Raw genomic sequence first — 25492 nt, forward strand, 5'->3', positions numbered from 1 at the left:
ATATTATGGAGTTATGTTCTTTACATCTTTATTTCATATTCATTATGTTGATGTGGATGATGGATTAATTATTATTAATTATTAATTATTCAACTGTCCTTTTATTTTACCACTATAAATGTGACAAGAACTGATCTGCCTTTCCAACTTACCAAAAATACAGTTGAAATTTGCAGGCTTATATGATCCTGTAACGATAAAACCAAGAGCCAAGTCTAACTTTTTTCACTATGACTGTTTAAACATAACTTTGAAAATGAGTGTTTGCTTTCCTGTCAAACACTGGAAAATTAGGCAAAGTTAAACCGCCCCCTAATTCAGCCCGTGTCCCAAAAAGGAAAGCGTACAATGGAAGATACTTTTCAAGAAAATGATCAAGATATTACACAGTGCTTAAAACTACTTCGATGTCATTTCTGTCTCCTTCGCTGTAAAGTTCCAAGAATTTGGTCCACTTTAAATGAGTTACAGTATCATTATTGCTTTGTTTCCAGTAAAAACCTGACTTGTTACCCCCTTATTCTAGTGTGCCTACCTTTAAGAATCAGTAGGTTAATACACTGAATTATTATAATTTCAAATAAAATACATCAAGATTCCATTTAATGAAAGGGAAAATCCACCCTGAATTTACTGACTGTATTATAAAGTGTTACCAATTAGACTTTTTCCAATAAGTGCAATACTGTTAAGTTACTGCGTTCCATTTTTCCCTGCTGCTTGATAGTGTCATCCTCTGCGTGTGCAGATGGTGTTGGAGAGAGGACAGGACGGATGGGACTTAACAGTGAGATGTTTATTTAGGATGGGTGAAAAACCAAACAAGAATACAAAACAAAAGGCAAAAGGAGACTCAGACTAACTAAACTGGGCAAAAGTAAACACTAGGAACACAGAACATGGAACCTGAAACATGGAGGGAGGTGAACTGACGTCCTGGCGAGGGACAAAGAGGAACTGACACAGTGAGGGTGATTAGGGAAAGCGGCGGCACGTGGGAACACAGGAGGGACAAATTAGGAATAACAAGACAGAGGAAATCAAACTGAACACAAACATGAGACGAGGGACTGCCAAAACAGGAAGTAGCACGCCCACCAAGGGGATAAAAAACATGGAAACACACGACAGACTGGGGGAGACAAAGGATGAAACACAGGGAGAAGAACGTGGAGAGCACAGAGTCAGGCCGTGAGAGACAGGGCGAGAGACATGACAGACGGGAGGGGACACCAAGCAACAAACCACAGACACCAGATCATGGGAGCGGGAACATAAACCCATAACCCTAAAGTAACCCTAAAGACCTCGAATAATATAGCAGGGAAATGACCAAACTCTACCATTTCTAGTCACAAGAACTAAACAAGAAAACCGACTTAATAAAATCACAAAATACATTTAACAAGATTCAAAAGGTCCAAAACACAGAACACAACAAATCGATCATTTCTTGAACTGAAACATCAAAAATGGAGAAACAAGTCTGGTCTTTTTTGCACGGTAACAGCCACAGTCTGAACCCCTGAGCAAGGCACAGAGATACATTTCACACCCAGATGCTGTCTACATCTCTTTGATGACTGCAGGATGTAAACATCAATGGCTCCGTCTCCGGTTGAGCTGCGAAACAGCCCAGCAGCACTTCTCAGTTTTCAAAGACAAAATTAAGGTTACTGCACCTTTCAAAATAAATCAGCACAATTGTGTGAAAGGTGTTACTTTTGTTACTTCAAACCCAAAGATAACAATCAGCCACGGCATGTTTCCCTTAAGCTTTACTAAGCATGTTTTGTCTATGACTTTGACATTATGGTTATGCTGTTGAGATGGTTACATTTTTTTGAGACACGAGAGAGAAAGATTGAGACAGATTTTAGCTTTAATACGTTTTATGTTTCCCACATACACAAAAGATTTCGCACACAGATAAACGCAGTTTTAACATCCAGCTGATTCACAACATAAATAGTGAAAACAAGTGTAAAAAGCTGACTGTTCAGACAGGCGCACTGTGACCTCATCTTTGACCTCGAGTTCGCTCTGTACGGGCAAAGAAAATAACGTGGTTTCAGAGTGACTCGCTCGACCATGTTTAGGTTCTGTCAGATTCATATATGTGCCTCCACATGTGATGATTCGCTGCTGCTTTTGAAATGACTCTGCATCGAATGGTTGACAACACCACACAAGACAAAGAAGCTCCTTTTCACTTTGAGTCAAAACTCTTGACTCTTCGCTGCGATGAATAAGCGGCGCTGTATTCACTTTAGCATATACAGTATCAGTCTCTTACATTTCGGATGCACGGCAACGAGCCGTACTCGTGAGGAGAAATGCCCACACATGCACGCACACACACACAAAGAGAGAGACAAGGCAGCTGCACACACAGAAGTTGTTGAAACCTCTGTCCCAGTTCTCTGTTCTCAGATTTGCAGGAGGAAATCCTGAGAAAGAGATAAAAGAATAACACTGTTCAGACCTATCGGGCATATCAAAGTTGAAATCAGCAGGTGCTCGACATAATGCTGATATATTTTCTGGAAACGACGGCGCTTCTAACCACAACAGTTTATTTTAAATGCACAGCTTTGACATTAGGTCTTTGCAGCCCAGCTGGAGTAAGACGTACAGTTCAACGGCACGGCGGTAGATAAACACTTCTTTAAGTGAAACATAGTTAGAGTTTATAAGCTACCAAATGCCACTGCTTTCACTTTAATGATGGTTCAGTCACCACCCTAAAATAACAAGTGGTCTTATTAAAGTGGTGAAGTATATCCATGAAATTGTATTTTTGCACTAACAAGCTCATTCCCAAAAAGGTATCAGACAAATACTTGGGATTTCTCAGTATGGTGTGCAGTGTGTCCTCAAAAAAATTGAGGCAACTGGACAAGTCGAACGCAGCCACAGCCATCTATAAAACACGGCGGAGGCTCTGTCATGGTTGGAGGTGCATTTAAGCCAGATGTGTGGAGGATATTGTCAAAATTGATGGAATTATGGAATTTTCCTTAAATACAGCATCTCCATGCATGCAAGCGTTTCATTAAATTGCTGCACAATAAAAGAAATTAAGGCTGACCCAAATCCTCAGCACAGCAATGTAGGTTAACTGTTGATTCTAGATTGGCTGTAAATATGGATCAGTGTCTCTCTGTGTTAACCCTCCCTGGCAACCTGTTCAGAGTATACTCCTCCACATGACATGTTCCCCCAAAAGGCACCCTGTGAACCTCATAGTGATGACCAAGTTTTATAATTCCCCCTCAAACTAGAAAGTCGCACTGATAGTGAAATCAGAATATGTTCACAAAATGTAACAGTAAAAAAATGTGTGCTTGACACAGTGTAACACATTTAATTCCCCTTTGAGTTACCTTCACCATCAGCTCTTACCTCACACTGAGCTCGAGGACTGATCAGACACTGAAGGCGGGTTCCAGATGTTTTGTTCTCCACGAGTCTGGTCTGTTAGATGATCTCTATAAGATGCTGGCCGCTCCGCTGTGGAATAATACAGAAAATATGCAGATAATAAGGTGTATCCTGTTTTCCATCTTTGAAATGAATTTGGGTTTACTGCTAAAACTGCTCTCTGTTCAAAGCACACGATGAAATTTAAGTTATGATAATTTGGAAGTTTCTAGCAGCGTGAATACATCCACAGATTGATATGCTTTAATTTCTGTGCCTTCAAACTGAAAATGTGAAATACGTGAGGTACACAAATGAACAATGCACGCACAATAAATATGTTTTAGATTCTGATCATCAGGAAATACAATGATAATTCTGTTACTGCTGATATCTGATATAAATAAGTGAAAATAACTAAAGATATGATTTCCTGTGCTGCTTTTTCTTTCATAGACTTTTATAGAATAGTCTGGGATCAGTTGGTGTATAAACCTGTATTTAAATGAAACTTGATAAGATGACAACATACAGAGAACGCCACAAGCTGCCTTTGTTACCTGTATAATTATAGATGAACCACAACCCCCCCATCAGACCGACACCCATTACAAAGGCTGCAAAGACGAGTCCCATCACTGGTCCAGTCTCCACCACCCGGTCTAGAGTCAGAGGGTGATATATTTTAAAGACAAAGACAGTAACATCACCAAAATACAGTAAATGATACTCACTGCTGTGCTCCGGCTCTGGTCTGGCCAGCGGAGTGACGCTGAGTCTCTTGATTCTTTGGCCAGTAGGGTTCCTCATTTTAGGTGACAGTGAACTAATCGGGTGGGTGACCACCATGGGTCTGGAGAGGTTTCTGATCTCACACTGAAGTGGGAATACAGGAAAAGGTTTATGCTTTAGTTATACTGGCTTCACCTTCCAGTGCCATGATATCAGAGGAAAACGTAAGTGTTAAAAAGCATAAATCATAACAAAGTAATTTTAAAAAGAAACTAAACCGTTTCAGTTCTAAGCTTTTATATATCAGGGTATATTAAACATACTCTGGTCCTTGGCAGGTATGAAATTAGATAAATATAACCTCAGAAGTACAAAACAAGACATGAACCTGTGTCATTATTTATTCAACAAAAATTAGAAAATTAAATGTTGAAGCTGTGTGAGTATATCCCATAATTCATTAGCTTCTGGAATCACCTTTTGAAGTTACTTCAGTTAATTGAGGTTTGCAGGCATTGATTTATGCACAGCTCTCTTAAGGCTCCATCACAGCATTTCAGCCAGGGTGAGGTCTGGATTTTGAGCGGGCAGTTGCAAAACCTTGATTTTTTAACTTTTTCAGCCACTCTGTAGTAGATTTGCAGCTGTGCTTGTAATCATTGTCTTGTTGCATGACCCAGTCTGGGTGAAGCTTTAGCTGTTGAACAGATGGCCTACTGTAGAACAATTTGGGATACAGAGGAGTTCATGGTTGACTCAGTAACTACAGAATGCTGGAAAACAAACCCAAATCATGAGGCATTTGGTATTCACCAAACACGGTGTTGTGCATTATAACCAAACATCTCCACTTTGCTCCTGTCCTTCCAGAGGACAATTTTCCAGAAAATTTGTTCAGATACAAATTTTCAAATCCAAGTAATTCTGCCATGTTTGTATTCCAAACAGGTCACACCTATTCAGTCTTTTTCTAACTGTACTGCCGTGAACTGTAATATTTAACATGCTAACTGAGTCCTGCAGAGTCCGAGATGTAGATCCTGCGACTTTTGCAGTTTATCTAACTATAGGACCTGAGAAGGACCAGATTAATTCCCCTGATATAAAAAACGATGTCCTGGTGTTTACCATGACTCTACTACAGAACTATTATATAAGGTTGCACATTCAAACGTGTTTTTAGCAAATATTTGGCTCTTTATTGTTTTAAATAAAGCTGACCTACTTTCTTACACAGCTTGGTGTGAAGGCTAACACGGTTCACTTTACCTACATTTTTTAAAATCTAAGACTAGGTATGCTAACTGGCTTTAGGTTTCTCAGTGAGCTTTCAAACACATAATGGTTATCAATCTTCTCATCAAACGCTCCACAAGGAGCCTAACAGGCACTTTTTACAAATGACCAAGCTACAGTTTCCCTGCTCCATCTTAGTGCTTTTGACAAGATGATTTATTTGCTATTTCTTCTGGGGTTTTTTTTTACCTGATGCCCGGGTGATCTAGATAGAAGCAGAGGCATGCGTTGCCTGCCCTGACAGTCATTCTTTATAGTTTCCTTCATGGGTTCCCCTCTAGTTGTGTCAGAGACACAGAGGCGCAGGCTGCAGTGGAGGAACTGCATTGAGTCGTTATAAACTGGTCGTAGAATGAAGCTGAATCTTAAGGGCTGTATCTCCTTCTCCTCTCTCACACTCATGGTCCTCTTGTCTCTCCCTCCTCCACTTTCTGCTTTTTCACCTGTTTGATCAATTCTGCCATTTCCCAGGCCCTCTGTCTCTTCCGTTTCCTCTACTGCTTCAACGTTATCTTCAGTCTCCTCTTGCTCATGTTTTGACTTCGCACTGAAGGTCAGTGAGGGGTCAGAGGAACAGCCGTTACTTATCACAGTCCAGAAAGGCGATTTTTTGGGGTCTGAGAAAGAAGAGACTACACATGACTTCACTTCCACGACATCTGCGAGGGGTGCTTTAGCTGAAATCTGCAGCAGAAAAAAATGATGCAGAATATATCATAGTTATAATTAAGTAGCTTTCATGTTCATTAGATGTATTTAAAAAAGTAAGCTGTGAAGAAGTTAGTGCGACAGTTTACACCACAATATCAAATCGAAGCAGAGAAAACACACGAAAAAGACCTGGACATAGACACGCTGGTCAGCGGTGATGACACACGGACCAATCCGCCTCTGCTCGTAGCTGTCTGTGACAAAAAGCTCCAAAAGAAGAACAGGCCCAGATCTGTGTCTGGGTGTTGGGAAGTGGCTTAGGTCTGGAGTGGGCCACAAGCCCTCTGGCACCCAGGGGACCAGTTCTGTCTGCACAGTGTTTACATTCTCATTAGCAGCAGCGCTGCTCGGAGGGCCAGGGACAGCAGAAAAACAGCTGAACTGAAAGAAAACAGCGCAAGGTTATGTATGAAAAATCTTGCATGAAAACTGTAAAATATAAGATGAATGTAAACAGACACACAGACGTCTCACACGTATGCCAAGTGGACCTTTGGACTTCTCAGTCTCATTGAGTGAAAGGATGGTCTGAGGTTTGTCCCTCCATAGTAACAGCTGGTCAAAAAGGACAAACAGAGAAATCAAACTCAGAGTCACTCTCAGTCTCCTTCTCCTGAGGCATATCTTTCCACTATGAAAATGAGTCTTTCAGGTGGTGTTTTCCACACAAAAATGATAAAATATACAAACAGTATCAATACCATCATAATGTATAAATTACATTCATCCTGTGGTGTGTAAGCTTAGTTTTATGCCCTCTGCTATTTTCTGTTTCTGTTCTAAATTTTTACTCTGATGAGGCACCAATGATTGGTCAGTATAGAAACCTGCTACGTCTTTCAGAGAGAGTTGTAACAAAAGTTGTTGAATAATTTGCAGATTAAAGTGACTATAACTAAGGACAGATCTACTGAATTTTCAAACATAGTTGCGCTAAAGAGTACATTGAAAATGTTGGGGGTGCAGGTACCCCAGACCCCTCTCTTCAGCTACACCCCTGCTTCAGTGATCTTGGGCCAACCCATTTGAGAAAACCTGACATCAAGATTTTCATGTTTACAACCTTTAGTCTTCTTTAAGGCCCATTTATTTTTCTGTGACTTTCATCAACGTAGCAAGAAGGTTATATGTGTCATGATCAAGAACGTAAAGTAGATGGAGGAAGCTGAGGGATGTTCTCCCACAGACTTCTACACAACCAAACTTTTCTGAAAACCAGAAGAACTGCCCCCTGCTGTCCATTAAAATTAATACAGGTTTAAGGTACATCCCTCTAATATTTGCAGTCTATGTTCTAAACGTTCTCATCTTTTCTGTCTAGCAAGGTTGTTAGAACAAATGCAAGGAAGAGGAATCCTGGAGAAGATTGTTCACACTCAGCTGATAGACTGTCTAAATGATTTTCAAATTCCAGAAGCTCTTCAGTTCGGCTTTAAGCCGTTTCACAGCACAGAGACAACAAAACAAGAAAGACATGTTTAACCTTTATGAGAGCTCATAAAGGTTAAACATGTCTTTCTTGTTTTGTTGGATATGACTGCTGATTTGACACAGTGCAACATGACCTGCTGATCTCTCGACTACAGCATTGTGTAGAAATTTCCGGCACTTTTGTGGATAAAATCATATCTCTCTAACAGGAGCTTTTGCGTTAAGTTGAGTTCGGCTTCATCCTCTGTGGCCCCTCTGCCATGGGGTGTAGCGTAGGGATCTATTCTTGGGCCACTAATGTTTTCATGTTTTCCTGCCACTCGGTGCGATCTTCTGAAAACAAAAAATTGAATTTCCAGGCCTGACTTGGAAACTGTCATCTATGCTTTTATAATCTCACGCTTGGATTACTGCAACTACCTTTTAATAGAGGTTGGCCAGGGCCCTCTGTCACTCCTGCAACTGGTGCAGAATGCTGTGGCATGGTTTTTAACTGGTAAAAGAACATTTGAGCACATTAATTTGCTTCTGGCCTCCTTAAACTGGCTTCCAATTGAATTTAGGATCTATTTTAAGATCCTTTTACTGGTTTTTAATTTGTTTTTACTCATTTTTAATTAATTTTTATTAGCTGGCCTTTGACTTAGTGGGTAACTGACAAGTTATTTTATTGTTATTTATTTTTTGTATTTATTATTCTTATTGTATTTTTTATATTTCTGCTGTACAGCAGGGCCATGTGTTGTTTTTAAAGTATGGTATGCTAACGAAGAGACACGAGGACGGATGAGCTGAAGCTCGCTCACCTGCTTTATCAGCTTTTCAGCCTTCCTGCCCGAATTCAAATTGGCCCAGATTGCCTCTTCACCTGCATTAACCCGCAGTCTGCCTGACTATCTCCAGCCAAGTCAGCCTCACCAGCTCCAGCGTCATCATTACCTCTACAGTAATAAATGTGGTTCAGCTTGTGGGTTCAGCATTTGGACATAATTTGAATTCACTGCTTCAGCACAGTGGCCTTAAGCCTGTGTTGTTTGTCTGTTTTTCAATCATGTTTCCATCCAGCCTCCCGCCTCTGAGGGGACATTTGCTCTCACTTAATTTGCCTCTGCGCAAACACCCATTTTAGGCTTGACCTCAGCAATGTTCTGGTCACAATGACCTGGGTCGCAAGTCTTACCAGGACAACTTCCACTTAACACAAATTCAAGTGGCTGTTATGCACCACATGCCTTTTTTCCTGTACCATGAGTAAAGGACATTTGTTTTTGTTTTGAACGCAGACGCTTTCCTAACTGTGTTCTGAACGTTTTCCTGTTTGTCCTGTTTCCTCCCTTCAGATTTATTTATTTCTTTATTTTCTGACAGCTTGTTTTGAATTACATCCACAGCGATGCAGATTTTTTTCAAAGACAAGATCTGTATCATTCTTTCCCTCGTGTGACAGAAGATATAGAGAGGAAAGTTAGGGTTCAAGTAACAAACAAAGACAGAAAATTCTCCAAAGTTTCAATGTTTTGTTGTTGTTGAAATGTCTTATCTCACCATGTTTTTGTACTGCACCCCTCTAGGCTCTCCCAGGAGCAGGCCTTCTGTCCCACAGGAAATGACTGGGAACACTAAAAGGAAATGGCTCCCATTGGACTCAGCCTGGCAAGTCAGGTCACGCAGAGTCACGGCAGCCACCGGGACAGACAAGTTCTGAAAGAGAGCACTGATGTGAGGCACTACAGAATATCACAGTGTGAACAGCTGCTTTAGGTTTGTCGCTGCTTCTAATTTAGATTTTAAAAAAGTTAAGACCTGCAGAATGCTTCTGTCCACCGTCACGCTGAGGCGTCCGCCCTCACAGTTCACTGTGAAACCCTCCCGGCCTTCTCCTGCTCTGCTGCCACCATTCAGCCACTGCCTCAACCTGCGCTCCTCTGCCTCAGGAGGCCTTGCAACCAGTGGATTCGTCACTGCAAACTTACCTGTGATACAGAGAGGAGATCAAGAGATACAACCATTCACTCAAACATCAAAATCCTTCATTCAGCTGTAAATACTATATGGAAGAAATACTATGAGTAAATACTATGGAATAATTTAAACGAAAAAAGACCAAACAAATGATATATACTTTCTTTTGAGTGAAAAAACGAAATTCAAATGTTCAGTTTATACAGCCCATTCTCACTCCTGAGGTGTAACATCCTGACGATTTGTCACGTCCTGCGGCGTTCCTGAGGAACGCGAAAGTTGACCTTCTGCGTTCTTATGCTACGAGCCGGGTTATGGGTGAAATCCAGTAGAATTACGGTCCCGCGGTACTACACGTTCCAGCCATCCCTAACCTTAACCAGCACTTTAATGGTGTTAAATAGTGTTTGCCAAAGCGATTTAAGCAAAATGAACGAACATGTGTAGATTGATTCCAAAAGGTTCTCATGTTTCCTCATTTTTTCCAATCTTGTCATTAAGGGATGTGTTGGGTGCCTGGAAGCGTAATATGTTGACGATTTGTCATGTAGCGTAAAATATTACGCTTTGGAAGTGAGAATGTGTTGGTTCAGACACAGAAGAGTCCCGACCTGCTTCTCCCTCAGCCAGCCGGATCACAAAGTGATTGGCCAGGTCGGCCTCAGTGTATGAGGTCACCGTGGTGAAGCCACTCTCACGGGCCCAAAGGAGAAGGTCCGAGATGCTAGACAGGTCAGGGTCGAGTGTGCTGGCCACTGTTAGGCCAGGCTCAGGTGGGTAGGGTGGAGACACGCTGTTGGAGGACTGTGTAGACAGCAAGATGAAGCATAATACAAGTAAAGATCAAGTAGAGTCAAGGACACTGTGGCACAGAGCAATACAATAAAGTATTTTAGACTATGGCCAGTAACGCTAGGACCAGTTCTTTTTGGATTTGGTCACAATGAGAATGATTTGTAGCCTTAGATTCCTGTTAGCTGTGTGTTAAAAAAACAAAACAAATTCCACCACGATGGTGATGTAAATGACAGCTGATGCCCTTACATGAACAGAGATGCGACCCTGGACGCCATGAGCAGTAATGGCCCAGTTGACGGGCACAGAGCTGCTGAGAATCAACACAATCTTGTGCGCTCTTGAGTCGGCCACTGGAGGCACAAGCGATACAGTCACCTCTACCTGCATGGAGCTGAAGAAGAGTGGACAGAGAAAACAACGTTTAACCCAAACGGCATCATCTGGGGCCAAATAATTGAAGCAGTACAGAACAAAAAAACCCTGCAGTTCCTTGAATCACCACAGGGGGCGACTCTAGAGTTGCTCTATGTCAAATTATCCAACTTTAAACTAGTTTCAGTACCCTTCATAACTACTCTATGATGGGTGAATGTATTTTAAACTGAGCTTTTTATACTGAATTAAGGCTTAAGCTTTATATTATTAGGGGCGTTTCAGGGGGGTTAGGGGGGTTATGACCACCCCCCTCAATAATCAGACCCAACCAATAAAAGCCCCCCAATAAAATTATGAATTATCTTGCATAAATAGGCTGTTGATTTTCTTTACTCATTTCAGGTATTACCAGCAAATTAGTTGCATGTTTAATCATCTCGGAATTTGTGTTTGTGCTGTTGGTGAATTATCTGATAATAATATTAAGGCTTACTTTGTGGTTCATTGTACTAATATACTGTACACTCTGAAGTGTTTTTCTTCTTTGTTAACCAATGTGCAGGTATGTGTAGCAGTGAAAGCCGACATCTCACAGATTCTGATGCTGCAGGTTTTGTCGCTGAACCAGCAGCAAAAGATCAAAACTACGCTTCACGTTTGATAAACATCGTCACTAATTCCCTCTTACTTTTGCTGTTTTGCTTCCACTACGATAAAATCCCATTTCCTGCACAGCTTTCTCTCCCTCAGTGTACTTCAAGAACCGTTTCCCATCTCAAATCTCGGTTTTCTGCATTATTCGCTTCCTTATTATGCACCAGTCTACTGTTTTGTTCAGCGCTGTTGCACATTGCTTTTTCTTTTATCTTAAAAATAACCTCCGACAAGAAAGCCTAATTTCTGATGTTCATACCAAAGAAACTTAAACTTTTACAAAATATGCCAAATTGCAAAACGCTTAGCTATGTCTCTAATAAAACCTCTGTAACTTTGCTCAGCCTACATCAGGTAATTTTCATATCTTGATTCACGGTTTTCTTCATCTTTTAATTTTCTGCAGAATATTTTTAAGGCGGTTATCTGCCATAAAAAGCCAGGCCAGGAAAATCTGCATCATGTTTTTCTGTATTTTATCCTCTGTTACTTTGACACGATGCTTACATCTCTGATGAAGTCTCACAAGTATCAGCTTTCTTTTTATACATAGATATAAAAATATAGATATGTACTGATAAATGATCAGAATTATAATATGAATTATAATTATAATATTACAGAATAATACAGAATTATAATATTATAATATGTCTGAGTCAAAATTGAATCAAATTGGGACCTTGTGAATGAGATTTGAATCAGTTGTAGAAATCAGTGACGATACCCACCCCTACTGACAAATATCATCATTTCTGCCTAGAAAAAGCAAGATGGAAAAACCCAAAATGCTAAAATAAAAAATGTCAAACAGTGAAACAGAAAACATTGGCTACCATCATTTATATACAGGCTTTGTGGCTGTAAATAGATTCTAATTTCTGCTTTTGCCAGGACATCAAGTGGTTGCTTGTTCTCACCCACAGAGGCCTGAGCCTGATGAATGGAGCTTGATTACGTGGACCTCAGGGCTAGCTCCGCCTACATTCAAGTGGGCACAACCGTGCACTTCCTGTGGCTGCAAGTCAGAGGTCATGTAGTTGCGAGAGATGAACATGGACTGCAGCTGACACACAGCAGGCAGGTTTGGATCTGTAATATGGAGACAAAGTAAGAGAAAGTTTAGAAATGGAAGCTGACCTAATGCAAAAGTCTGGTAGAAGCAAGAGGGGAAATGACTCATCTGACTCATAAGCCATCAGATGTTTGCAGATGTTTGGATTCATCATTTGTTTATTTTACCGTAAACTATTTTTCATTTGTGGATATTTTTGTGTATAAAAACCGCAAAGCTTAAATACAAAATCACCACTAAATTCGATTTTTGAGCACAGGAATGTGGATTTGGTGGCTCACCCTCTCCCAGTTGAAGGTAGACTCGATTACCATGTGATGAGTGTGTCAGAGAGGACAGGTTGCCATGATGCTTCAGAACCCAGCGATGCAGCGCACGGGGACGAAAAGGCAATGAATGCACCGTCTGGACGTGCAAACGCAGGGCGCTGGACTGTACGCTGGCGTTTGAGGACACCTAGCAGTTGAAGGCAAATATATAATGAATGAAACTGCAGAGTGCACTCAATCAAAACTGCTCTTCTGCACAATGACTGACCTGCACCAGGACCTGGAGGTTGGAGGGCAGTCTCTCGGCCTCCAACCACCAGGTAACTGGGACTTTGGAGATGAGCACTAGGTGGACAACCCTCATAGGAGAAGGAGACAGAGACAGAGGCTTCATCAGCACTGTCACCTATAGGGAGGAGAGGAAAAGGCAGTCCGCTGTACGTTCAGCACTTTAAGGGATAAATGTACTTCAGACAGTTAGGGTAGCTCCAAAGCTAACTACATGTAGCGAACTTAACTTAAAATACACCAACACATTTACAGCACTTGTACAAATAAAAATGTAACAAATAGAATAAAATAAAACTTATTTGTTAGTCTTGTAATTGTGTGCCTGTGTAAGCAGCTAGAGCAATTAAATACATTTCAGCATTTTTGGTTGGGAAGCTAACGCTACTTAAAATGTTTGATAGCACTTTATAATATGACCCACAACTAACAGTGTAATTATATGTACCTACAAAGGCTTCCCAGCAGATACAGTAGAATAAAGGGGTAGAAATTCAAATTTTCACAAGAAAGAAGAAATAATTCTATTGTAAGAGTCGAGGTTTCCTCATTTTACAGCGTAAGTGTAGCTTGTTTATCCACTAAATTACCCAGAAGTCACACATCTTACAACTACTTACAGTATATTTATTTCTTTCCTCCTTCATCTCAAGCTGTGTTTTTTTTAACATAGCAGTCAGTTGACTACACTCTCGTGGACTCTGCAGTCACAGATCTCGATCCAAAAGATCACCCTTGGGATGTGGTGGAATCAGTGATGCAACTGTGTGACGCTATCGTCTCAATATGGATCAACATCTCTGCAGCCCCCTGTTACTGCTACAGCTATGCCTCAAGGAAGAAAGGTAGTTATAAAGGCAATGGTGGGTCCAACACAGTTGTAGCAAGATGTACCTAATAAAAGGGGGAGGGAGTATACATCTCCAGTGTCACAGTGTACTAAGCCTGTAATCTTTTGCACAAATAATCGTCTGTTCACCATCGTGTTTGACATTTCAGTTAAATTTTTATCATAATTAGTCATTCTAGACTTACAGGAGGTTTCATGGAACTTTGACCCTCTTCCTTCCCCCAACAAGTCACAGAGGTTTCTTCCTGTTAAAAGGGAGTTTTTCCTTCCCACTGTCATTAAGTATTTCCTCAAAAGGGGGTCATCTGATTGTTGGTTTTCTCTGTATTTTTGTAGGGTCATTAGCTTCCCATACAAAGAGCCAACTGTAGATGTAATTTCACACAATATAAATAAAACTATCATCATCAATCATCAGTGAGAGTTTGCACCATATTTAAAGAAATTCACTCAAGACTGTTGTGACTTTTATTATAAAGAAATGTCCACAAGATCATGCTGAGACTTACTATTATGTATTTATTTTGATGTTTTCCCATAAAATCTGCCTTTTTATAACAGAATCAGTTCAGTGGTGCTACAGTGAAATTCTGTAGGTGGTAGGTATTCTGTCTTTGTGATATAAAGGGAATTAAATGGATTTAAAAAGCTTATTTGAGATAGTTGAGATGTTTAAAGCTAAACATTATCATCACATTTTAAAGGAAAGCATTTGGCAAAGAAACCTTGTTGTTCGTGCGTGTTTCTGCTCTTAGTTTACAATCAATGAGACTGATTGATCAGCAAGTGACTGGAATCACATTTTCCAGCTTTCTTACGGCCTATTTGAGTCAAAACTTTAAAGCTAAAACCCGGACTCAAATAAAAGCCCCCCTGCTCCTGAAGCCGGGGTCCTTGGTTTTTGCTAAGTAATCGTTAGCCGGCTACCTTGTTTTCTGGGCTGTTGGTCACTCTTCTTAATGCAATGACATGAGTCTCCTTGTTTCCGCGTTCTCTAGCAGCACAGCCGGGGCCTGCCTCGAACCTTTCCAGCAGACCCTGAACAGGGTGTCGAGCGCCCACTGGACCAGCCACTGAGCAGTGCAGCTCTCCACTCTGAGCTGGAGAGGAACAGTGCATGCATCACTACAAAATGTGTTAAACCTGAAATATATATGCACAGGAAGTACATTCATATCTGCTGCAGCAGCGTGATCACTGTGTAAAATAACAAATAACATGAGACATGAGTGCTTCCCCATGCAGGCCTCGCTGAGTTTCATTGTGAAACATTGTGTTTCTTCTCCTCCTTTCTCTCCCTCTAATGTGTGGGTGATACAGTACTCTGATGTTTCTACATTTGCTCAAATCCCCGCCTGGGGGTGGGTGGGAACTTGTCCAAGAGAAAACTATGTAGCAACTTTCACTTTCATTCTGACACTTCAAGTAAAGACTTTTGACTTGGGCACAGGAAATACCACATTTACAATTCGCTATGTCTTCACGACACAATCCTCATTGTTGCTGGTCTAGAAGATAAATACATCTCTTGCTGTCTCCTGCTGGGTGTCGTTGGACTTACCTTCTGGGTGCTCCAAGAGGAAAGAGAGAAAGAATAAAGTCCATCCAAGTCCAGACAGCGAAGGCATCATGACAACTGCTTCACCAGACTGACCGAATGCTTTTTTAGTGTAACACCTTAAAAACACAATCGAACATACAGTTTATGTGTGATTTTTAACTCAGAGTTATCTCAGTATGCCTGCTTTTCGCCAGAGCAGAAAAGCTTCAGATAAGTTTGATTAGTAATGATCAAAATAGGGACTGTTGGTTGAAAAAAGCAAGCAACCTTGATATACTCCCCCTGGACACATTATTAGAGACATCTGTTCAACTGGCCATTAATGCAAATATCTCATCAGCCAATCACATGGCAACAACTCACATTTAAGCATGTAGACATTGTCTGAGCTTCAGACCAGGGGAGAAACCTGACTGATGTAACATTGACATGGTCGTTGGTGCCAGACAGTGTGGTTTGAGTATTTCAAAAACTGATATTTTGCTTGGATTTCCCCAAACAATGATCTCTAGGATTTATGTAGAATGGTTCGAGAAAGAGACAACGGCAGCTCTCAGGGAGAAAATGCCTCACTGATGTCAGAGATCAGAGGAGAATAGCCAGAATGTCTCGAGCTGAAGACGACAATAACTCAACGACCACGCTTTACAATCAAGGCATGAGTAATAGCATCTCTGAATGCACAACTCTCTCCCACATAAACAGGACCTCATCTGTACCCTTAATGATGAGTTTTGATACCTTAGTAAATATAAACAAAGATCTTGTTTGATGAACATTAGAATAGTTAATGTGTTTTTCCAAGTTTAGGTGCATCAGCAGAGACCACCCTCAATAATTTCTGATGCAAGCGCAGTCTATAACAGAAACTGCCCGGGTCAGAAAAGAGATTCAAGCGTCACTCTTAGTAGGCTTTCAAGGATAAAGAGTTAATGTACCCATCAGCTGATGGGGATAACACACCATCAGGTAACATCATGGATGTGCAGCAGCTGTTTGTTGCTATCACATTAATATGGACCCAAAACTGCTGGCAGAAAACTGCTGAATAGAAAGGTGTACCTAATAAAGTGTCAGTTTAAAAAAATAAACATTTAATAGCAATAATTAACAATCAATCAACCAAACATGTTCCTCTGGGAAAGAGTTTTACAAAATGAACTGTCACAATAAAAAAGTCTTTTAAATAATATAAAAAATAAACTTTCGTCAAATGTATTAAATCAAAGCTTTTATCAAACCATCCTGACTTAAGTGCACCGACCTCTGATTTACTCTTCTCAGCTTGTTTTTTCTTTTTGCTCGCAGAAATGCGCTGACATGGAGCAGAACGTGCTTGAGCATCAGTCTGATCCATGCATGGTCCACGAATTTACTGAGAACCAGTCCATACTGCTCAGGAAATCATGCAAAACATCCTGAGCAGAACAAACACGCGCTCTGCAGTCTGTGTGAGAGCTGCTAACTTGATTCATGCTTTAAGATAGTGAAACATGGAGACTGGTGTTCTCATAAATGTATTTTTGTTGCTCCAGTTAAATTCCAAGAAAGTTCCGGACAGATAAGTCGTGCTAGTCGAGTCTTCAGGAAATTGCAGGATTCCTAAAAACTCTCTCCCCTCCAGCGGTCTGCGCTCTTGGGGTGAATACAGTCACTCACCTGCGGCTCCTCGAAGGTACAGGCTGACTGCTGGTCCAGCTGTTTGCTTCAGACTTCACTGTATTCACAACTCTGCGCACACCCCTCTCATTTCCTAAACACACTATCACACACCCTCAACATGTCAAACAGACCAAATACAGAATAAGAATAAGGGAAAAAAAGCGCAACTCTCAGCTGTGCGGGCCATCGGGCATCTTTAGCCCGCTGAGGTGCGCGTCTTGTAAGCAATAGATTTCTCCGGGTGAAATTCATTTTACACATGGAGTAATGCCGAAGGGGAGGGGGTGTCGGGGGGTGGGCAGCTGTAAAGAAGGGGCAATGGGAGGGACTGCGGGATGGTGTGACAGAGTGGAGAGAGAGACGGCGAGGAGAGGAATAAAAGGCTCTGGAGACGTCTCCAAACGTAGATGGTAACAGGAAGGAGGAGTAGAGGGAGAGAAGGAGGGAAGAGGAGGGAAAGAGGAGGACCAGGGTGGACCTCAGAAGTTTGACTGGCAGGGGAAATGTGAGGGTGATACCGGGAGGCGGGGTGGAGGGTGGTGGGGTATTTAAAAAACAAAAACCCAGACACACACAAACACACACATTAACTGGTGTGTCTTCTTATCTGAACCTCTGAAACACCTTTCTAAAGAAAACATGATAGCAAACCAGTGAAAGCCCACAGCAGCTTCTCCCCAATAAGCAGCCTGTCAGAGCTTCATCATCTATTTTATGTGTGGATGGGAGGGGCTTGTAAGATCTTGTTTTTTCTTGGCTTTCAAAGTGGAAAGAAGTGATAACAGTGAGCATACATTGTCATTGTCGAGGTTGTGATTTTGCTCACCTGAAGACCATAAGAACTGCGTTCACAGAGTTTTTAGCTCCATCTTTGGTCTCCCCACTCTCACTGCTGAGCCTGCTCGCTGTCCACTGTGGTGTTGAATAGGCAGTATAAAGGCTTTTTGCCTTCTGGCCAAAAATGTTACTATGGGAAAGGGACTCTGCACCAAAGCTGTAGAGTTGTGAGCACAACAACTAAACAAGGAGATAATTCTGCTATAAATTTCAGAAAAGCCAAAGAAATCAGGCGTGATTTCATGTTGTTATGGACGTGTAGACAGTCCAAATACCAGAGTTTTGCATGAGACAAAAATCTTAAACTGTGCTTTAACAAATGGGCATATCTTCTGAAATGTGAAGCCGACATGGATGTGCCTGAAACCTAATATCTTTCTAATGGTCAGCAGGGGAGACTCAGCTGGCTGCATGATGAAAACACAAAACCTCAGCTCCCTCTCTCTTAAAGCTTTCCCGATGAGTCGTGGAGGAAAATCAAATATCACCTCATGATGTAGAGTTTCAAAAAACCCAAACAGATTACTGCAGATCGTGCATTTCTCTGACTTTTACAGTGTCTACATCCTTCTTTTTATATACAGCCCATTAAGTAAACCTGAAATGAATCAGGGGGCTGTACCCAATCAAAATACAAAGATTCTCATCATATCATTGTAGATGTCACAGTAACAAGATTTACAGTATTAAAAGACTTGTCTAGTTTCCTCAGATTTTTTAAGAACAGACTGCACACCATGCCGACCTCTTTGTAAATCACCTTGTTGGTGCAAAAACCCTATTTTATGTCTGTCAAAGTGTTTTATCTTAGAGTCGACTAAATAAATGGGAACAAACTGTGGTTTAGTGACAGGCTGCAAGTAAATAAAGTGCAATTTTTAAACATGATCTGTGTCTGTGTACTTTAATTGCATAATAGTTCCCTTAAAGCACCAATAACGATACCAGCTGGGACCCTGAGTAACTCAGACATGTTTTGTCATCCTTTTACATTTTACCTGTTTTTTGTTTTTTTTTTCCATCTAGGCCTTAGTGAGCAGGGATAATTGATCCACTCCCCAAATCCAAAATGCTGTGGGGTCAGTGCGACACAAGAAAGAAATTACACGCACATCTGTGTGCTGCTCTCCTGCAAATCACCTTTCAATTAAAGCAATCACAGAAACTCTGGATACATCTGCGCCATCGCTCAGTCAAAACTCTTTGGACTGGTCTTTCAGCTACATTGTTAGTTTTCATTTTTATTTCATTTTACTTGTTGTTTAAAACATTTCCATTTGGTTTTTATTCATTTTAATGCCACTTTTAGTCCTTTTATTTATTACAGTACGGGGGTTTTCAGGTATTACGATAAACACCAAACACTTTTAGCCTAACAAACTGTTTGTACTGAAGCTTCCTGAGGCTTGTTGACAAATATCACTAAGCTGATATAGAATTAAAATCAAACACACTTTCTGATTATTCCAAGTTTATCTTAATTCTGTAGGCTCAAAACATTTTTTCAGGTTTTTGTCTATTTTTTCGTTTTTCTTTAAGTAAACAAAACAAATTCTTCACACCTCTTTTTGAGTTAATTTTTAGTTTAATATAAAACCACAAACCTATCGTAAAGAAACATTTTCTTTGAGGAACCTGGAGTTCAAATCATTTCTTCTATCCGGACCGATAGGTTTCCTTTATCGCTCACATGCGTGTGCGAACAATTTGCTGATGTAAGAATATACAGCAGACGTGTGTGTTGTTGGGGGGGGGCATTAAATCACCAAATTTTCCAAAGTTTGGGTTCACATTTTTACTGAGTCAACACATTTCACCAGCAAATGACAGAGGAAGAAACACAGATGAGGGAAAAACTAAACTTTAAAATCACAAAAATTGTAAAAGCTTCCTGTCTCTGAAAAACGATTGGAGTCAAAAATCTGTGTTGTACCAAAAGTCGGTGGGAACGCAACACAAAGACGACTGAGCAAGACCCTCCACTTGCTCCTGCCTTTCTTTGGCTTAATCAAAAGAAGAGAGCCCCTCTTTCCTCTGGCTCCCCCGGGTGGTAATGTACGGGTGGTGCATGATTGCGGATCACGTGGATACATTCATGACTGAGGCAGAGGACAGTGCACATGGCTAAACACACACTGTAGCAGCAACAGACAGCAGAGATAAAGGGACGACAGAGTGTAGCAAATGCAGGAAAAAAAGAGCGCTTCCTGTCAGAATCATCACATTTTTTTCACTCTTTGTGATTTTGAGGCTCTGTGAGCATTTCAAACAAACAGCAGGATCTGATAACCTGGATTATCTTCAGTTCTTCTCGTGACCTCCCCACCCCCCCACCCTCAAGACAGTCTGTTTGTTACTGCCTGTGTTTGGAACGCGTAATCATTGACGCTCGGCCCGGCCAGTGCTTCGTCTCACCGTGAGCACGCGGAGAAGAGAGTCCTCCTCGCTTCTCATCAACATCAAGTTCCTCTGTGCTTTTACAGCAGCCTTTCACTTCTCAGTCTCCTCTCAGAGTCTGTGGCTGGCAGTGGGGAGCTAATAACCCTTTGACCTCTGACCGCGGAGCCTAGCAGAGGTCAGAGACGTAGTCAAAATCCTTAAAGTAATCTTGCTCCCTACGGGAGAGGGCTCGGCGCTCGCGGGGCGGCGTGAGGGCGGGAGGCTCGTTGGTGAACTCCTCGTCGAAGTTGCTGACGTCTTCTTTCCCCACTATGTTGGGAACGAACGGGGGCGGGACTTTTCTCTGCAGGAGTGCCTCCCAGTCCATTACCTGAATGGGATTTAGGTTTAGGTAGCTGTCAATCAACGTTCTTGCCAAGGAAAAAAAAAATATGAAAGAAAAAATGCTCACCCTGAAAAATGGCTGCTTTTTGACCTCTTCGGCATCCTTTTCTCCAGAACCGAGACGTCTTTCGGGATTTCTTCTCAACAGCTAGAAAAAAACAAAAATGTCACTTATGAGCACAAAAAAAAATGAAGACATATCAAAACCTTCCTAAAAATCAAACAGAAAGCGCTATATAAATGCAATCCATTATTATTATTATTATTATTATTATTATTATTAGAAATACACAAAAGCCCAAAATAACTTTAAGAAAGCATCGTCTGACCCGTCTCATGATGCCGATGGCCTCAGTGGTGAGGAAGCGCGGGTAGCGGACTTCATCGTTCACTATGCTGTCAAAAACCTCCTCTTCATCATCACCTGGGAAAGGAGACTGAAACAAACATTATACATTACACATCTGTAAAATATAACGTTTTATTCAACTACATTCTGTAGCATACTCATCATTAGTTACAGTGGTATTACACTGTAACTAATGACAAAATGCTGACTTTAAGTAATTTGATTATATGTAAATTTTTCATAGAATATTGATACACGAGTACAATAAAAATGTTACATGTAATGGAACCTGGTCAAATGAAATTTACATGACGGGTGTAAATTAAATTAATGATTCATTATTAAGATAAATAAACATGGAGTTTATATATTTCAGCTGCTCTTTTAAGGAGCTTAGAAAGAAAAGCATCTGGACTTTTCTTTCAAAGCGGATGAGAGGTGAAACGTCTCTAAGCAACTTAAAGACGTTTCACCTCTCATCCGAGAAGCTTCTTCAGTTCTAGGGTCAAATGGTGGAGAGTCACAGATTTAAGCCCTGTGGGAGTATCCCCCCCGAGAGGGAGAAAGGACCCCCTAATGATCCTCTACCTAACCCCACGAGCCAAGGTGTGAAAATGGATGTAGGTCACAATCAGCCAAGGTTTGGGGTGAACTCACTGTAACCCCACCCTATCATGTGATTACCTGAGGTCAGAAGGCCCAGGACGTTGTAGAACATTTTTCTAATGCATAACAATACACCTGAAGCAGCTTAGCCACCATCCTTATTTAAGTAAGACAATAACCAGACCATGTTACAGCACTAAAGAGTTTGGATGCCTAAACACCCACTGACTACCTCTGCTGCACTATGACATAAAAAGTCTTGATGCCCAATCATCCAGGTAAGTAAACCTCCAAAAGTTGATTCTGTTCAAGAGACTAAAGACCGAGACTGAGACTGAGGAAATCACGTGGATGAGTGACGAAAAGTTTTTCCCACTGAAAGTGCTACGTCCCGATGTACAGAATCAACGTTTGGAGATATGATGTATAAGTCCCTATCAAGCACGAAAGAGAAAATATTCTGCTTTCAAGCCTTAAGCTAACAGCTTCATCTGCTATCAAACGTTTTAAAGTGTTAGAAACAGTAAACATGCCCCTGTCATGACTTTTTATGAAACCTAAAGATGGCATCTTCAGTGTTAGTGTTTCATTTTTTGTCATTTTATTTGACATCCAGGCAGGAGATAAGAAGCTCGAAGAAAGATGGGTATTCATGACATTTACACAACCTTTTCCCCACTCCTGTCATGCTCAGTGGGAAGCTCAGAAGGTAGCAAGTTATGTAACTCTGGGAATCGGGGATCATCTGATCCTCTGCCTCTGAGCTTGGGTCAGCGCTACAAGGATCATTTACCCTTTCTACCCTAACAACAATCACATGGGTGAGAGCAACATCAGGAGAAAATGGCCTCTGTGTGAATGTGGTGACTGACTAGCTCTCACCTCTCCCACCAGCATCTCATACACGAGCACCCCGAGGCCCCACCAGTCGACTGCCCTGGTGTACGATGTGTCTGTGAGCACCTCTGGGGCCAAAAACTCAGGAGTCCCACAGAATGTGCTGGTCCTGTCTCCATAACCCATGCCTCAGAAAAGAAAGAAACAAAGGGTGACCAACGTGTGAGGGTTGAGTCAGATTTAACCAAACAGAAGGGAACAGAGGATCAATGTGATCAGCATATGATGAACACTCACCTTCTTTACAAAGCCCAAAGTCAGCTATTTTAACATAACCCTCAGTGTCCAGCAGCAGGTTGTCCAGTTTAAGATCCCTGATGGAAGAAAAGGAATCAGATTTATGTCGACTACTTCAAAGAGAAAGGAAACGCGTTACGTGTGGAATGCAAAGACGGAGGCGATACAAACACTCACCGATACACAATCTTGTGGTCATGAAGAAACTGAAGACCCAAGACCACACAGGCAGAGTAGAACCTGTTGTACAGACGACAGAAAGCAAGAGACGCAGAAGAAAAGTGTGAAGCATGACTTCAGTCCCATTCCTCCAGGTGTACAAAGTCTACGCACCGAGCCATTCATGAAAGAATGAGTCACACTAAAGAGCTCATTGAATTCAAGCTTCGGTTTGTCAGATTTCTTCCCGCCTACATATCCCACAATTAACCGTGTTATTGTAGAGTGGAAGCTTTTACGACCCACAGAAGCTCAGCCACAAAGGAGCCTACTACACAAAGTTGCAGTGCGTGAAAGTGACAGACGCTCTGTTGACTCAAAAACTGCTTCAAACTTCCGTACACATTAACATCAGCGGCAAAACTGTGTGCCGGGAACTTCATGGCATGGTTTCCATGGCCGAGCAGCTCCTGTAGATATGTGTAGGTATACATGCACGACAAAACAGAACTCACACAGCACGTTGCTCAGAAAAGACGTCTGCATGTATGTGCATCATGAGGTCTCCTCCTGCCGTGTACTCCATGACAAAACACACATGTTCTGGCGTCTGGAAGCATGCAAACAGGTTGACCAGGAAGGGATGGTGGGAGCCGTTGACGATCTCAAAGATCCGCTTCTCACACATCAGACTGGAGACGGACAAACAGAGGAAAGGGGGAGGGACGGGGAAGGAAGGGGGATGCACATGAGACAATCATTGTGTAATTATGAGGTGAATGAGCTCTTGTCGTGCAGCAAAGATGTGGTTAAGGTGGTAAAGCACAGCTACCTCTCCACTTCATCACGCGCGACGATGTCTCCTTTCTTCAGGGCTTTGATGGCGTACTGGCTGCCTGTTTTTTTGTACTCCGATAGCAGCACCTGAAGAGTCCAACAAAAGCTTTCGTTAATCACTTCAGAGTTTTTGTTGAGTAACTCTCTGCTAATGGAAATGAACTGGAAAAAAGTAACAGAAGGCAGGTGTAATTCTGTAATTTTGTCTTTGTGATCCAAAAGCATATCTAATAAAGAACTCGGTACTCTCCCTCCTACCCAACCTGCCTCAGCCTGAAACCTAAAGCATTTTTCTTTTCAATAAATATGAACTTGGAGCAACCCTGCATTTATCCGGGAGGTATTTTTGCAGTAAGTGTGAGTATTTAGGGAAGTATGATAAAATAGCCTGTATTTGTATAGCGCTTTGGTGGTGGTGGTTTATTTGGTTGATCGCAGCTCTTTATGTGTTCCTTGGGCTTCTTTCAACAGTATGAATGGACAAATTTGAGCTTTATCAGTATTTTCTGACAAGAATATCTTCGTACTCTGCAACTAAATTTGGAACGCCCTTGAACTATGTCCAGGCTGGCTGAGGAAATGCCAAAATGTTTTGTCTTACAGACACATGAAACATAAACAGATTTCACTGACAATTCTTATGGGTAGTTATTTATTTACTAGTTTATATTCTCCCCGACTCAGCTCAGATTAGCAGGTAATTTTGTTTGTGGCTCCAAACACCTGTTGCCAATAAGGAAGTTACAAAGTGCCCCCTGGTGGACAAATAATGCAAAGTCAACACTCGTAAAACGGTTAAAGGGTGCTTCCCCCCATCTCTTCTATCATTTTTAAATGTTCATTTATCTGCTGTAATAAATGAAAACGTTCTCAGCTATTTACATCAACAGATCTTAGTTATTATAGATACAGATATATAGATGTATATAGCTAAGATCAGCTGATATACTGGTTAAGATTAGTAGATATGATCTGCCACTCACAAGTCTGAGTCGGATTCTGTGAAAAAGCCTAGAATTCAAAGCTCATAGGGGGTGTAATACCAAGATCTAATACCAAATGTATGATGGAAAGAATAAAACTGTTCAGTGTGCACGTTTCATCAATCAAACAGTTATTTCACATGCCCACTTGAATGAGGCCCACAGAGCTAAAACAGGCTAAAATGCTCCATGGAGCTGCATGGAGCTTGTGTTTACTGACAGGCTGCTAATATTAAAATACTTATTTACACAACAGATGTGTATTTTATCATTTTGAAAATGAAACACAGTACCTTCCCGAAGTGGCCCCTGCCGAGAACAGCGATCAGCTTGAAGTCCTGCAGGGAAAGAGGTCCTTTGCTGGGCCTGAGAGAGGGAAATTACTATTATACAGCAAATGCAATAAATGTCTTTCATAACGTTCAACAAAATCTGTTACATACACCAGAAACTCGCTTTTTTGTTCTGCGTTTTAGCGTCTAACACAGTAAAGCATGTCTTATTCTGGGGTGACATATGCAGTAATCCATATTAATGATGACTCAGCGTTAAAATCAGGTGTTAAAAAAGAGGTTACGAAATATGGCCATATTGTGTGAGGGGGTGTCTTCCTGGTGTCATGCTGTGCTGGCAATATTGCAAAAGACATGCTCAGGTGTGGGTTCAAGTGTGTGTGTGTGTGTGTCTGTGTGTGTGTGTGTGTGTGTGTGTGTGTG

General features: G+C 41.4%; 2 protein-coding genes across 5 annotated transcripts in view; both read right to left on the reverse strand.

The window, feature by feature from the left end:
• Window positions 1-775: 775 nt before the first annotated feature.
• Window positions 776-17336, reverse strand: engl (endoglin, like). Its single transcript, XM_005738051.1, has 17 exons — window positions 17085-17336; window positions 15426-15541; window positions 14792-14964; window positions 12995-13132; window positions 12739-12913; window positions 12303-12474; window positions 10600-10744; window positions 10167-10359; window positions 9397-9566; window positions 9139-9294; window positions 6637-6717; window positions 6292-6543; window positions 5641-6135; window positions 4158-4299; window positions 3984-4085; window positions 3406-3513; window positions 776-2450 (listed from the first exon to the last, which is right to left on the reverse strand). The coding sequence occupies exons 2-16, from the start codon at window positions 15493-15495 to the stop codon at window positions 3407-3409; spliced, it is 2571 nt and encodes an 856-aa protein (XP_005738108.1). The 5' UTR covers window positions 15496-15541; window positions 17085-17336; the 3' UTR covers window positions 776-2450; window position 3406.
• Window positions 17337-19704: 2368 nt separating this feature from the next.
• Window positions 19705-25492, reverse strand: part of pkn1b (protein kinase N1b) — a 41146-nt gene continuing 35358 nt past the window's right edge. For all 4 annotated transcript variants that reach the window (XM_013912133.1, XM_005738054.1, XM_005738053.1 and 1 more), the window contains 9 exons: window positions 25070-25142; window positions 23789-23880; window positions 23472-23648; window positions 22975-23037; window positions 22798-22874; window positions 22546-22688; window positions 21038-21145; window positions 20776-20856; window positions 19705-20694 (listed from right to left, as the gene is read on the reverse strand). In XM_013912133.1, coding sequence (XP_013767587.1) covers window positions 20491-20694; window positions 20776-20856; window positions 21038-21145; window positions 22546-22688; window positions 22798-22874; window positions 22975-23037; window positions 23472-23648; window positions 23789-23880; window positions 25070-25142 — 1018 coding nt within the window. In that variant the 3' untranslated portion in view covers window positions 19705-20490. The remainder of the gene's footprint in view (window positions 20695-20775; window positions 20857-21037; window positions 21146-22545; window positions 22689-22797; window positions 22875-22974; window positions 23038-23471; window positions 23649-23788; window positions 23881-25069; window positions 25143-25492) is intronic.

The sequence above is a fragment of the Pundamilia nyererei genome, unplaced genomic scaffold (genome assembly GCF_000239375.1).
Source record: "Pundamilia nyererei isolate P.nyererei 1_Seehausen unplaced genomic scaffold, PunNye1.0 scaffold00081, whole genome shotgun sequence".
In the NCBI taxonomy this organism is placed as follows: Eukaryota; Metazoa; Chordata; class Actinopteri; order Cichliformes; family Cichlidae; genus Pundamilia; species Pundamilia nyererei.

Bases quoted from the DNA above. Each gene is read 5' to 3' on its own strand.
- engl (XM_005738051.1), bottom strand. From the start codon at position 15,495: ATGATGCCTTCGCTGTCTGGACTTGGATGGACTTTATTCTTTCTCTCT. The intron at 6,718-9,138 runs GTGAGATAAGAC...CTTTTTGACCAG, and splicing joins GGGTGCAGTACAAAAACATG to CTGTTACTATGGAGGGACAA. The intron at 6,544-6,636 runs GTGAGACGTCTG...GTTTTCTTTCAG, and splicing joins AAGGTCCACTTGGCATACGT to TTCAGCTGTTTTTCTGCTGT.